General features: G+C 36.3%; 1 protein-coding gene across 25 annotated transcripts in view; it reads left to right on the top strand.

The window, feature by feature from the left end:
- The window catches only part of KCNMA1 (potassium calcium-activated channel subfamily M alpha 1), a 510622-nt gene that overhangs the window by 131677 nt on the left and 364679 nt on the right, over positions 1-14266 (top strand). For all 25 annotated transcript variants that reach the window (XM_074592125.1, XM_074592126.1, XM_074592145.1 and 22 more), the window contains exon 2: positions 8849-9013. In XM_074592125.1, the coding sequence (XP_074448226.1) occupies positions 8849-9013 (165 nt within the window). The remainder of the gene's footprint in view (positions 1-8848; positions 9014-14266) is intronic.

Raw genomic sequence — 14266 nt, forward strand, 5'->3', positions numbered from 1 at the left:
TCAGTTATTTTTGTCCTACTGCCTCCCTCATTCAACTTTCATCCTGTTACCTCTAAAACCCTTTGAAAAATCATCAATCTCTTTGTAAAAATGTAAACATAAATAAATTCTGTTTGACAGGCTCAGCATTGAGGAAGGTTGCTGTAATCCCAGACAATACAAATAATTTGCTATTTCACGTAAAATAGAAACCACAGATCCATTTCTTCCATGTGAAACTGTTTGATTTGAATCAAATGAAGACCTAAAATTCCTATCACCAATTTTCTAGGGAGTTCTGTTGTTCAAGGAAGCAAGTAGTTGTATATCTTTTAGTGAAATAAACCTTCTACTATTGGAACCTTTTAATGACCTACCTTAATATTGAATTTTCCTGGCAGAGAATAGTTTTTTCAGCAATTTTCTTATTTCAGCTTTTACCACATTATTTTGTAAAAGATACTCTCATAATTTAGATCATATAAATAATAAAAGATTTACTAGTAATTCTTGTCTTAAAGGAGGGCAAAATCAAATGTGTTATTTTTCAATGTATTTTTCATCCTTTCACAGTAGTAAAAAAAGTGCCAAGAAATGGTGATTGAAGAACTTGGAGTTGGTTATTGCTTAATGTTAACAACAACAACAAAATTATAAGCAATCAGCTAAAGTACTTCCTGTAATCAAGATAAACAAGTTAGGTAATTTCCCCACTGTTTATTACTTTTTTTTCTCATTTTTAAAACCCTTTTCTCACATTCATGAAGTACTTTGAGACTTTTGGATTGCAATGAATCATATAGTGTCACAAACATGAGTAAAGTCTGAAGACAGTAAGTGAAATGTGGTTTTCATTGCTTATAGTAAGGTGGTTTTTTAAGTTGTTGATATTTAAAATGTTTTATCTATGGCAAAGAAATTTCTCCTGGATCAATCAGTCAATTATAGGTAATTTGACAGTGTTCATTTCATGGTAATATCTGTACCAATTTTCTTTTCAGTTGGATACCTTCTTTGGTTTGCCTGCTATTAGGTGGGAGGAAACAAAATGGTAGAAAAATGCATGTACCTTTCTACCCTTCTCTATGCTTTTCCATTAAGGATCTCCTCCCTTTCTGTGGTTTTGATACTGCTTCATATATTTTTACAAGTTTAGTTTCCATCATATTTAAGGTTAGTGATCTGGTGTGGCTACTCTAAAGTTCTTTTTAAAATACATTTTGAAAGAATGGTCTCAGTATAGTCAGAATAGTGCTTGATGTTATGAACACAGAACAGACAGTTAAAGACTAATATTCTGTCTTGCATAGTAATTGTCTAATCTGCCTAAGGTACCTATTTCTACAGTATGTAGGGACCAAAGAATAATGATCTGTCTCCTTTGTTTTAAACTTAATGTCCCCACCAACAAAGTGAAGTGCTTGTTTTGCCTTTTGTACGCTACTTTATAATTGAAGAGGGGGTTTAGGAAATATTTTAATGCAACAATAATTTGATCTTCATAAAGGAAATGAATAAGAAATACTCTGTTAGCTATAGAAAAGGAAAATAAATTCATGGATATGTGTTAGATGTTAGTTTGAAAATTTGTGAAATATTTTTAGTGAATACTCCTAACCTGTACATCACTGACTTTGCTGCTTTTATTTATTTATTTGTGTATTGCAGGTAGTAATTTAACTTGTTATGCAGCTTTATGACAAGTTCACTAGTTATTTATTTCTACAAGCGTGCTCTGTTATACAATCAGAAGTAAAAAAGGAAAACTTCAGGTTTTATTTTTACGAATAAATATGAATGAAAATATTCACACAAACTTCTGAAATTATAGTCAAAGCTTATGGAACATTGCCATAAACCATCGCTAGCTTGAACCAAGAATTACAAGCTTTTTAAAAACACCCTGTTTGTCCATTTGAATGCATGAAAGTTTGTAATGACTTTGTTTTCATCACAGACTTTTAGTTGTGAGAATCATACTCTCCTGTCAATCTCATTGTGTGATTTTTTTTTTTTTAAAAATTGTTGTTAGATGGTCATATTGTGCAATCCTTATGTATTCCTCCTCTGTTTACTCTTCCATAACTTAGTGGGCACACTAAGTTAAGTTCCACATAAGTGGGCAGTGGCTTTATCATCTAGTTTTACTTTCCTGGTATCATTATTAAGACTACGCCTTTTCATTCCACTATAGTGCCTGGAGTTCTTTATTGCTTCCCTTTTACACTTCCGTCTTATGTTTAACTGCCTTCTATAACTAGTCTAACAATCTTTAGTAGTATGTTTTTAGTGTCTCTTACTGTATGATTCCCTACACTGTCCTGCATCCTTTGCCATTTGTGTAATACCAAAACACTTAAAATCATGAATATATTTATCTTGATAAGATCCCCATGCAACAGAAAATGCCATTACTCTTGGTCTATAGCTGTGGGGTGAAGACATGAAGAGACTAGATAAAGTGGCTGAGGACTTAAAAAATTTGGTGGAGAACAGGGACTTCAGCATGTGTCCCAATTCATAGGCTAAGGAAATCACTCAGCCAGCTTCCCAGCTATTCAGAAATACTGTTGTGCATCAGTGGAGGTGTTACATCATAACACCCCCATTAACGTGTAGAAATTTTTAAACTTTGAACTGAATCTTTTTTGTATTTTCGCCAGATTTGTGATAACGTAGGTGTCTACTGTTTCATATTCTTAATTGAGAACCATACCGAGGAACCCTTCATTTGACAGACTGTTATGCTGTTTGTGGGACCATGGCTGGTACACTGTTTTACTAATCAAGTTTCCCTTGCCTCTCAGGCCAAGGTTGTAGAATTAATTCCTCTACTGCAATAATTTTTGCCAGTCAGAACAATGACATGAAAGTGGGATTTTATACAAGAAACCCATCCTGGAAATATGAAGGGCACAGAAAAGAAATCTGTGAGGATTACTGGAGGTATGCACAAATGCAACAGAGAAGCTGGTCACTTGAAAAAGAAAAAATGTATTTGGTCTTGCAACCTAGACTTTTCAGACTGAAGGTTGTTTTTCTTTGGGTTTTTTTTCGTCAGCACAGAGAAGTAAGGTTCTGGTTGTAAGTAAGGACTGGCAAGGAGCTTCTCAGAATTTCTGCAGGAATGCAGAAAACAAAATGAATAGTTGTCTCACAGGAGTTTACCATCTCAGTCATCTCAGTCTTAAAATGCTAAGAAAAGTTTTGGAATCTATTTTGGACTTAATTTTTCTTAACCTGCCAAATTTGCAAACACCAAATTACATAGCTTGTGAATATTTTATGAGAGAAAAATGCTTGGCTGTCTCATCAGCCATGTTTTCCACAGATCATTCTGTTTCCTTTTATTCAGTGAAAGGAGTAATGTTTTTCTAGGTATCAATAATTAATCCTTTGAAACTAGCCAAACCATAGCTACAGTATGATAACTGACGTCAATGTAACCTAATATTGACTAACAACTTAATATTCAAAGAAATGCTGTGGATAGTCCAATTTATAGGGAGTATCTCTTAGTTCACATTTAGCTACTTTAGCTTTGCTTTCTGTTTCCTACAAGATTGACTCTATTCAAAGAGATTTGTAGGTCTCCATACAGCTATTTATTTCTTACATTCCCATCTGCTTTGTTTATTAATGTTCCAGTGAAATCCTGTGTTTGCTAAACTGCAGTGGAACAGGTGAACTGCTTCAGGTTTTTTGGTTTGCTTGTTGTTAGCACTTGATGAACCGGTACTTAGTACTATTAAGATGAAGGCTACAGGTGGTAACAATATCTGATGGAGAACATCTGCCATCATAATGTATTCAGTAGGAACCTGATGTCTTGACATACACAGTACATTACCCAGCTGCTGAGAATGCAGCATAATATTATGGTTTTATATAAATTTAACACCCTTGTTCAGAGTTATCAAAATGGTGTGAGTATATATCTAAGGGCATGTAAATGAATTACTGATAGAAGTCTAATAATTTTAAATTCAGTGTTTTAGAGGTCTGCCTAACAGCAAGGAGAAATAGCTTTATATGCAAAATTATTCCTCTTCATATAGCATCTGTTGGTGGCTTTGGGGAAACAGATGAATGAATAGGAAAGGAACTTAAAAACAGATTTCCAAAGTATAAGAGTGGCCAGTATGACAGTGTTGTTGATCTGATATAAAATACTTCTTAAAATGCAGGCTCTAGGAATGCAATGCTGTTAATTGAGGGGCAGTTAATAGAGATAAAATTGCAAGTTGCTGGCATCATTATCTAAAGCAGCCCTTCCCTAATTTCTCCAAACTATATTTTACTACTGCGTACTTCAAACCAGGTGCAACTGCCCCTCTGGCAGGCCCTTTCTCATCTCATGTTCTCTAGGATGGAATTCCCAGGCCAGTAACACCAATGGGCTTCCTCCATTGGTGTTACTGTTTTTAAACATCTGCTAAATGGAGCATACTGCTTCCTCTTGAGTGATGTGGGCATGACTCAATGCCCTGTATTCTCATTACAGTTGATAATTCATGATTTTTGTGTGCTATTCATACTACTTAAATGTTAGACCAGAAGGCATATCAGGATTCCTTTTCTTTGTTTCACCAGACTTTAACCCGGTTTGTTTTCCTCACATTACCTACCTGTTTCCCGTGTTTTCTAACATAACCTTAATGAGAGACCAAGTTTTTTTCAGTACCAGTACTTCAGAGAGTTCCTAACAGGTTGTCTTTATAGTGCCCAGGTTCTTTAGGGCTTCTAAAAATGCAGATTATTATCAGATGATGGTTTTAAGTTGTTAATCATTTTCTGATTTTATTTTGTGCAGCCCTGTGTTGAATTGGAGTGTCTGTGCATTAGTTCTGTGTTTGTACAGATATTTCAGAGAGGTAAAGTGAAGCAGGCAGGACTACATTTCCAAAAATGAAAACTGGTTTTGAGTGTCTTTTTTCCCTTTTTGAAATCTGTTTGCTTAAGTGCTACGTTTAAGCATCCCAGCACTAAATCAGTATTTATTGTTGAAAATATAAGACAAAGCATTTGAAGTTTCTGGTCCAGGTCTGTGTAAAACCATTGATAGAGCAGTGAGTCCTAATTCCTGTATACCCCTTCTCATCATGCGTTCTCTTCCATTTTCATCGAGTTTAGGAAATACATATTCCACAAAATATGCTGCTTCTCACTTAACCTACCTGAATGTTGCAGTCATCAAGTAATTAAAATAACACTTTGTGAAACAACAGGTAAACAGAGTGGATAAACAGGGTATTATCTTACTTGTAGCTACTGAGCCTGTAAATAATTAAACAATTATCATCACTGTCAGATTATTTTTTAAGCACCTTTTTCAGGTTGTGGTGTTGTTTACTCAATGCTTCGAAGTGAAGAAATAGCAATGGAACAGTTAATACAGTTAACAACAGGACTGATTGGTACACAGTGTAAATGAAAGCAGCCTTTAAATCTCCCTTAGTGATCTCTCCACAATCGCGTAATGACTTGGGAATAAACTTTTCTTAATACTTAACTGCCGATTAAGTAAGCTAAGAAGCTAGCCATGTAAATGAAAAATATGAAATATCCCAACTGAATAAAAATATTACATAACAGCATCTAATCTGCATATTAATTGTAGCTACAATAATGGCAAGAGTTAAGTTTGATATGTAGCTGATCACAAGACTGCGCTCCAAATGGTACTTGGCAGGGCATGATTGTTTTACTTATGTTTTAATTAAGAAATAATATGGGTGGGAGTTTTTAATAGAGTTGAAATGAGTGGTGTAACTGCAGAAATGCAGCCATTCAAGTGTATTACAGATTTTAGTACCTTTGGAGAATCAAATACTGAATAGTCTGTCACATCTTGCTGCTCTATTCTGTTGGCAACCAAAAGTCAATACAACAAAAAGGACTGTAGGGTATTAGGACCTCTTGAAAAATATAAAAACTACCTTTCTCCTTCAATGAAGTAAATTGTCTACTATTTTATTGAGTGTTAGGAAATTTTATTTTTATAATCTTATGAATAATCACGTCTTTAAAATTCAGTTTGATATAGTGACAAAAAGGTTGGGGGTAAGGAAGGAGTATGTAAACAGTAACAGAATGTTCCAACCTTAATATTTTCAAGTTCACTACCATAAAATCGACTTTTACATTCAAGTCTTTTTGTTTAATGGTCTGTAGTTCTGGAACTAGCTATACCAAAATACATAATTATGAATGTTTTTAGCAAGATTTGCATCCCTGAGATTTTAAATAGAGGTGCTGGGTGGAAAAATCAAGAAAGTCTGTGGTTTCATCCTGGCTCTGCTGGTGACTTCTTTGGTGGCTGAGTTAGGCAATTAATCGCTGCCTCAGTTTCTTATCTGAGAGGAAGAGATAATAACAGCTCCTTTACTCTGAAAACTACATTAATACTTTTGTTCAGTATAAACTTCTACAAAGTGTAAAATCCCAGAGGAGGACCATGCGGTAAAATCTGTTGTGTAGAGTTTGCAATCAAAAGACAATCTCTAACAGTTACAAAAGGCAGACAAAATAGCACATGTAATTTTTAATAAGCCAGTAGCTGTCAGGGGGCTCCCTGAGGGTGGTGGATGCCCAGGCCTGGCAGCCAGGGCCTTGTCCCACTGCCCCAGCCAGGGAGTGGGGTCGGCCAGGGGCAGCCCCAGGAACCTCCTTGGGGCCGGGCCAGGCTGGGGCTGGCCTGGGGCGTCAGCCTGTGGGTGAGGGTAAGGATCAGGCCTGGGGAGGGGAACTGGGGTCAAGAACAGCCGTGGGTTGGCTGGGCTGGCGTGGCCCAGCTCAGCAGGGCCCACGGCTGGGTAGGACAGGGCTGTGGTGAGCTGGTGGCCCTGGGATGGCCTCCTGGGCCACAGGCAGGATGGGGGGAGAGCGGTTAGGGCCAGCAAGGCCTGTGAGTGCCCCCAGGGCCTTGGAGGTGTGTCTAGGTTGCTTAAACCTCAATACTCAGTTTTATTACAATGTCTGGTATATACAGCCACGCCATAACAAAATAATAATAAAAAATAAATATGAAGCTAGGTTTCTCTTTCCTGGTTTATAATCAAAACAGCAAGTGGTGGTCAAAGCGTTTCTTTGGGACTGATCTGTGTGGCTTGGTGATGGTATGGGTCACACGTTGTCCCCAGCCAAGCGTTAGTCTCCTGGAAAGGGCCTGGGCCATGCCCTACGTCGCCGTCCCGAGCAGTGAGCTCGCTCCTCTGGGTTGCGCTCTGCACACGTGCGATGCCCTGTATGTCTCTCAACGCTGAGTGAAAACATCTGATTCACTGTATACAAATTTGTCCAGGAATGAGGTTATGCAAATACAAAGTAGCTTTTATCTCCTTTCTGGTTATTTGCTTAGGAAGTACTTGAATTACTGTTGTAACTGAATAATTTGTTATTATCAATATAGCCATATCATGCACTGTGCTGTAATTGCTAGTGAGAAGATAGAGCCCTTGTTGCAGGAGGGAGACTGACAGAGAAGAATCTGATTAGCTAATTAGGTTGCAAAACTGAGATTTCCTAAAAACAACTGTTGGTCTCCATATTACGTTTTTAGTATTGCTGTACTGTTGTTTGCTGACAGATTCAGTGCAACTGTTTTATTAGTTCAGTACTCTCTCAGGAAGTGCCCTTACCTTTATGTCCAGCTGTGTCCTCAAGGCCATCTCACAGCTATGTGTTTTCACCATGATAGTGTAGTATTCCTACTGTAGTAACTATCACTGAACCAGCGTCAAACATCTTTGCTTGTATAACAGATATCCCAAAGGGAATTAATGACAATTGATTTCCTGCTTAGTGGCCTATAGGCAAGTCATCTATAAACAAGATCTTTCAAACTGTTGGCCTGTGTAGAGCGCTTGAAGCACTAATGTAGATCTGTGTGAGCAGTTCAAGTGCTCAGTACTTGCTTCAGCGCTGAATTTTGCTGCCTCCCTTATGCCTTTTTAGCATAACTTGTCAAGTATTCAGGAAGTTATTAGTATTATGCTGTCACCAAAGGCATGCTCATGGCACAGTCTGATACTTTGCATATTATATGTTTTAAACACTGTACAATCTAGGCTGGCTTTTCCTATCATTTCCCTTGATTTTTTGTGCAGCGTCCGTGACTGTAGCACATAGCAGGCAGTTACAGAGCACAACATCCTTGCTGCAGCAGCCGTGAGAGACTGATATGAATTCCAGTGCATGTGACTCATCAGTCAGCTTAGTACAGCTGAGGCTTCACTTTAAATTCTAGCTCTCTGTTCTACGAGAGCCACTTACCGATGGAAGAATTCCTGTAATATATTAAACACTTTTATTGAAACACCAGGTTCACTGATAGCATGGCAGCTCCCTGCAGATTCTCTATGGTGTATTTTGTTCCCCTCATGCTTGATAATTATTGTCTTGTTGCATCATGCTTCTCAGTGAAGGTTTACTCGGATAATTAATTCTAGTGATAGTAAATTAAAATCATAGATAAATTACATTCACACCTAGTACACATTGTTTTGAACTAATACATCAAAAGGTCCTTCAGTGTATGTCTGACAAACTCATTTGCATGTAGCTCTATAATTGCATACGTAGCTCTTGGCAATTATGCTGCTTATAGGGAAAGAACATATAGCATATTTGATGTCAAATATGTGTTTTTAAGATTTAATATTAGTGAAAGTATTATTATTTAGTTGTTAGTCTGGTAACTCAAAGAATATTTCTAAAGAGATATGACCAAGTAGATGCTTAATATCATCCAGCAGGAATCCAGGAAGACAGATTTTCTTCTTTTCATAGCATTTCTTAGCCACAACTATACATTGACTGTCACTGTCAAATTGCTAAGCATTAGCTAACCCAAATACTTATTTTTCAGGAAGCCCAGAAGATCAATGGTGGTGGAGATACACAGGCAGATGGGGCCTGCAAACCAACAGATGAAAAAGAGGAGAATGTGGCAGCAGAAGTGGGATGGATGACCTCTGTGAAGGACTGGGCAGGAGTCATGATATCTGCCCAGACATTAACTGGCAGAGTACTTGTAAGTTTTCCATGATTTTCTATATTCTTCTTTTAAAGAACATTTTTTTTAACAAACACTGTGTCCTAGCATTAGTGGAGGCACCAGCACTGAGACAATCTCAATTTTCTCTTTCGGAGCTTAAATAGCAGACTAATTCCTACTGCAAGAAAGAAGCAGAGACAGCAAGTAAGAAAAACGGACTTCTAGCTTATTTCAGTATTCTGGCACCATGATTTTGAACCGTGCCACAAACACTGAGTTTAGTAATTTCATATTATGTGGTAAAGCTATAGGCCTATTTTGTCTGGAAGTAAAGTTGTGCTAGCAAAAATGGAAGCCAACTTGCAAAATAAGCAGAGTGTTACAAATGTAGATAGCGGTCAGAACTGTGAAGCAAAGACAAGTTTGAATTGGCCATGCAATGGGATTTGTGATACTTTCAATAGACTAGTAATGATTTTATGTTCTCTTGATCTTTATTAATTTAAGAAGTTCTTCAAAGGTATTAACAGTTACTTATCAAATAGATCCCCAAGTCAGATACTGATAATATGTGGTTTAAAGTTCCATTGAGAAAACTTTATAGTTTTCATTTTATTTGAATATAATTATTTTATATCCTTGTCAAATTATACTTAATTTCCAAGAGTTTTCTGTGCTGTTTGTGGAACCAAAACTGGAGTCTGTCACCATATCTTTGACATGTTTGGTGTAGCTTTTATTTCTTCCCCAGTAACCTTACAAAACAACTTCCTAATTTTTTATCAGATCAGCTTCTCCAGGTGCTTTGTGAGTGTTGGAACAAATATTTGTATAGGCGGCTCTTATAATTACCTCTTTAATATTTAAACTTCATGGCTACCCACAGGTGAAGAAAATAAAGGCCAACAGTGTGGAAAATACATGACAAAATTTATTTTTAAAGGTCACAGCTTCACATCCATGCAGTTGTAGTAGAAAATTGGACATTTACATCAACACAGGATCATTTGCCCAATTCTGTTGTGAAATAAAACATTTCTGTTTAGACAATAGATGCAGATTAGTAGTCAACCTTTAAAATACAGACTAGAAGGCCTTCTTTGTAGCTTTAGAAGTACTCAAAAACTTAAGAATTTTTTTTTTGGTTTGAAATTTTTTTTTGGAAAAAAGATTTTCCAAATCGTGCCTTTCAGTACATCTACTGGAAAGTAAGGGATGTTGCTTGTTTTTCATAATCTGAGTCATTGCAGGCAGTGAAATGATTTAATCCATTCCTGACAAACACATTGGCTCTGAAGTCTTTGAAAGAGATGATTCCCCTCCACACTGCTTTTCTTAAAAACGTTTAATTCATTTTGGTGTTTGTGGGGGAGGGAAGAGTTCTGTAACTGAAATAAATGCCAAAAAAACCCAATCAAGCCCAAACATGTTCTTAGTCTCTTCCCCTCCAATTCTGTTGGTAAAAGAGGAAGAATTAAATTTAAAGACTAAAGAAAAGAAAAATTAAAACCTTCTCAAACCTTGAAATATTTTGCTTTTGACTTCAATTAAATGTTCTGTTTCAAATAAAAATAAATCAATCTCTTTAAGTATCTGAAACTTTCTGTAAAACCTATTTGTGATGGGCCTGTCAGCAGTGTTTGTTTTGCATTGTGGAAAAAAACAGGCTTGTCATTTAAGTTTGTTTTTGTATCAATTCTGACAGAGAACTATTAGGAAACAGATTTCTTTTCTTCCATTCTCTAGGAGTAGCTTTTCATTTTTCATTTCAAGAATGAGAAATTTACTTGTTAAATAATTAAACCAGCAAATTTTCAAAACATTTGACCATCACTTGTTTTATCATTTTGTCGATTTAGTGTTTCATAGCATGTATTTCTTGTCTGTTAGTGACAGGAAGATTAGACAGAACAGATGTAAAAAGTGACATGTACATGGGATGTGGCTAATATTGCAGTTGATTCTGTAGTTTATGTGAATATTGTAGAGAGAAACTACTGAAATAGAACTACGCATTCTTACCTCTTTAGGAGCTAAATTCTACACTTGACATTTCAGAAGTGGTTTATGCTCAAAGGAATATTCACACTACCAAGTTCCACCTGAAGGGCAGGCTTTGGAAGAAGACAATTGTAAAGGGTGTTTCAGAACGTCCCTTAGATAGAACTCCTTTTTCTTTTCTGAAGTAGTGCAGAAAACTGAGCTGGCTAGGCATGGTGCCTACAGTTGTGTGGTCAGAATATCCTTTTCTCCTCATTCTTTAGGTTTTAAAAGCGTGATTGGAACTTAATGCTGTTGGTGATGCAGCCTTTGAAAATGTGACTTGTGGTCTCAAATAATTTGACATGCGTATGTGTCGATATTAAATTGCGTATGCACATAATTTAAGAACATGCTAACTGAACCCATGCAGTTCTGTTTGCAGTTGATGTTGAGTGGCATAAACATAAATAACAATAAAAGGCAACAGTTTACTTAAAATCTGTTCAGGGAAATATTGATTTACTTTGAAGTGCTATATAATGCTGTAGATGATGGAAGTATCAGATAAAAATTCCTGAGGTGGGTTTCTCAAAGAAGAATCAGACACGTTCATAATTAATCTGAAGCAGCAGGAAATTAAAGGTGTTTATGAACTGATTTTGCTTCCTGAAATTAATTTTTTTTTAATCATTTGAGTAAGAAGAAAAAGGCTTCCTTAATTAGGTAAAATGCTTGATGTACAAGAGAAAGTCATGTGTATATTGTTGAAGTTACCTCAGTTCAATCTAGGACACAGTTGAATGTGGACTCTCCTTTAAATTGCCAAAGAAAGAAAAATCATTATTTCAATTGCAAATCCGAAAGATAAAATGGTGGAGCAAACTGTTGTTTTGTTTCATTTTTAACACGTGACCTGTAAACGCATAGCAGAGATAAGAGCTTTGCTTGTGCTAAGCACTATGTGGTGGTTTTACCTACTGCCTTGACTCTCACAGTACCTAAAAGAGACAGTCACAAACAGGCAAATTTGTGTTAAAATGGAGTGTAGAAGGCTTTGCTTTTTAATCACTGTGTGATGAACATGTCTTTTAGATTGGCAGCATTGAAAGAAAGAGGAGAAGAAAAGCTGGGGGGGGGGGGGGGAGAGGAGATGTCAATTAATGGCAGTAGTATATTAATTATTTAAGTTGCTTAGTACTAAGCTATTTAATTAGATTATTTAGGTTGCTTTCTTAATACTTACTAACCACATTTAAAAACCTAAAGATGAGGAAGTGGTATATGAAGGTATTTTCTTAAATTAAAAAGTGACTCTATGTTCCCCAGTATAGATTAAAATAAAATAGAAATTTTCTGTAACATAGTTTGGAATGTATAATTGTTGCTACATTCTCCTCATCTCTCCAGAAAATCCAGTAGTAATTCTTTTTTCCCTAGCTCTAACTGTCCTGTATGTCCAAAGGTTGAAAAATGCAAGTCTTGACAAACAGAGTTTTGAGGTTAGTAAAACTTGGGACTCTGCTTGGCAGAGGGTCTCATTTTGCAAAGTCTGCACATTAGTTTCTGAGAAATTGGTGTCAAAACCACATCAAATGTGGTTAAAAGTCTGAATCAAAGACCATCCAGTGAATAGAGAGTGCACTAAATGTTTACTATGGAAGGATTTAGACCTTTGACTGAACTTCAGAAGTATTCTTAAAAATGCTAGAAGGCCTCACTGCTCATTCAGGGAAAGAGAAGAGTGGCATCTGTCTGTCACTCTATAAAAATGTTAGCCTTCAGGTTTTCTAATTTGTTTATAATGATTGCAGTTTGATTATAAATACCTGTGGTACTGATATGAAACTAGTTGGCAAAACTCTTGCTCAAGCAAACATTCTTAAGCGTAAATCAGTTATTTTTACTTAGAGAAGACATAGGTTTTGTCCATAAATATGTCATAAAGAGGAGACTCATTAAAAAAGATATCAAATATGAGTACCCTAGAGGGCAAAAAACCATACGTGAAGCAACGTAATTAAAAGTACCGTTCGTTGATTTTTTTTTTTTTTTTTTTTTAAAGTTTGTATTCAGAGGAGTTGCTTGAGAGCTGGTAGAGTGTTTTGAAAAAATACAACTAAGGAAAACTGGTGGATTTTTAAATATGAAGTAGTTATAGTAGATTTTGTGGGAAAAAGTGTAAATATGCTATATACTGCTTTTTTTTATAGGATATTTTCTCAGCTTGATTTGTTCTTGCTGCCTTTTTTTTTTCCTGCCAGAGGGAACTCAAATTCTTTTAACATTGAAGGGGTAAAAAAACAACCCACCACCTCTTGCAATAAGTTACAGTTGCCTAGCAGCCAAAGTGAAATTTAGCAGCACAGAAATTATGTGGGGTTTCTCCTGCTTCCAAAGGCAGTAACAGTTCTCTCATGACTGTAATGAGAATAGATGCTCAAAGGATAATTTGGTATCCCTGACAGAAATGAATTTGGAGAGGGCAGGTGCATTTGGTATACATAGAGATTTTTGACAGTGTTCTTGACAATATCAGCTATTTTACTAGATTTGCAAAGCACGAAGAGAAACCTTGAGCAACCTTGAGTATGCAACATCTCAGAATTTAAATATGGAGCTTAATGAGCTTTCTCAAGGATAAACAAAGCTCTCATAAGTTTTGGTCTTTCTTTTTGTTTCCATTGTGGGACCCTGTCATCCTGGAGATGTCTTGCAACCGGTCTTCTTGTGGAATTTTTATTCTGAGCACCTGTAATGTTCTTAGGATGCAGTTAATCTGAGTAAGACTTATTTTAGAATAAAATGTATTAATTGACTTGACAATAGAAATTGAACGTATTCTTCAGTGATTTAGTCTTTCATACTCATAATATCCCAAACCTTTAACAAATCCAAACATGACATGATTTTTTCGGTAGTGAAACACATCCATTCTTAGAGAACAGGATTTGTTTTGCAGTCTGTTGGTTAGGATGATACAATTTTTCTTAGATGGTTAAGGAAAATTTGGTATGGCCTATAAATTCCCCTAGTTAGGCAAAAATAACTAGTGCCCTATTTTCCCTTGTACTGTCCTCTAGGTTTCTGAACTAGAGGAGTGGGAAGAAGTCTTTCTCAGCCTCCAGGTCTGACTGCACAGGCAGGAACCACAGGATGTGCCAAGTCCTCAATGGTCTGGGGTTTTTGTTTTGTAGTGGGTTTTTTTAGTATGTTCATTGAATCAAGACCCATACCAAGACTTTGTGCTTTTCATAAGCAAGTAAAATAGTTCATAAAAGCTAAAGAAAAATTGGGGTTTCTCAGGAT

The sequence above is a fragment of the Larus michahellis genome, chromosome 6, assembly GCF_964199755.1.
Source record: "Larus michahellis chromosome 6, bLarMic1.1, whole genome shotgun sequence".
Taxonomy (NCBI): Eukaryota; Metazoa; Chordata; class Aves; order Charadriiformes; family Laridae; genus Larus; species Larus michahellis.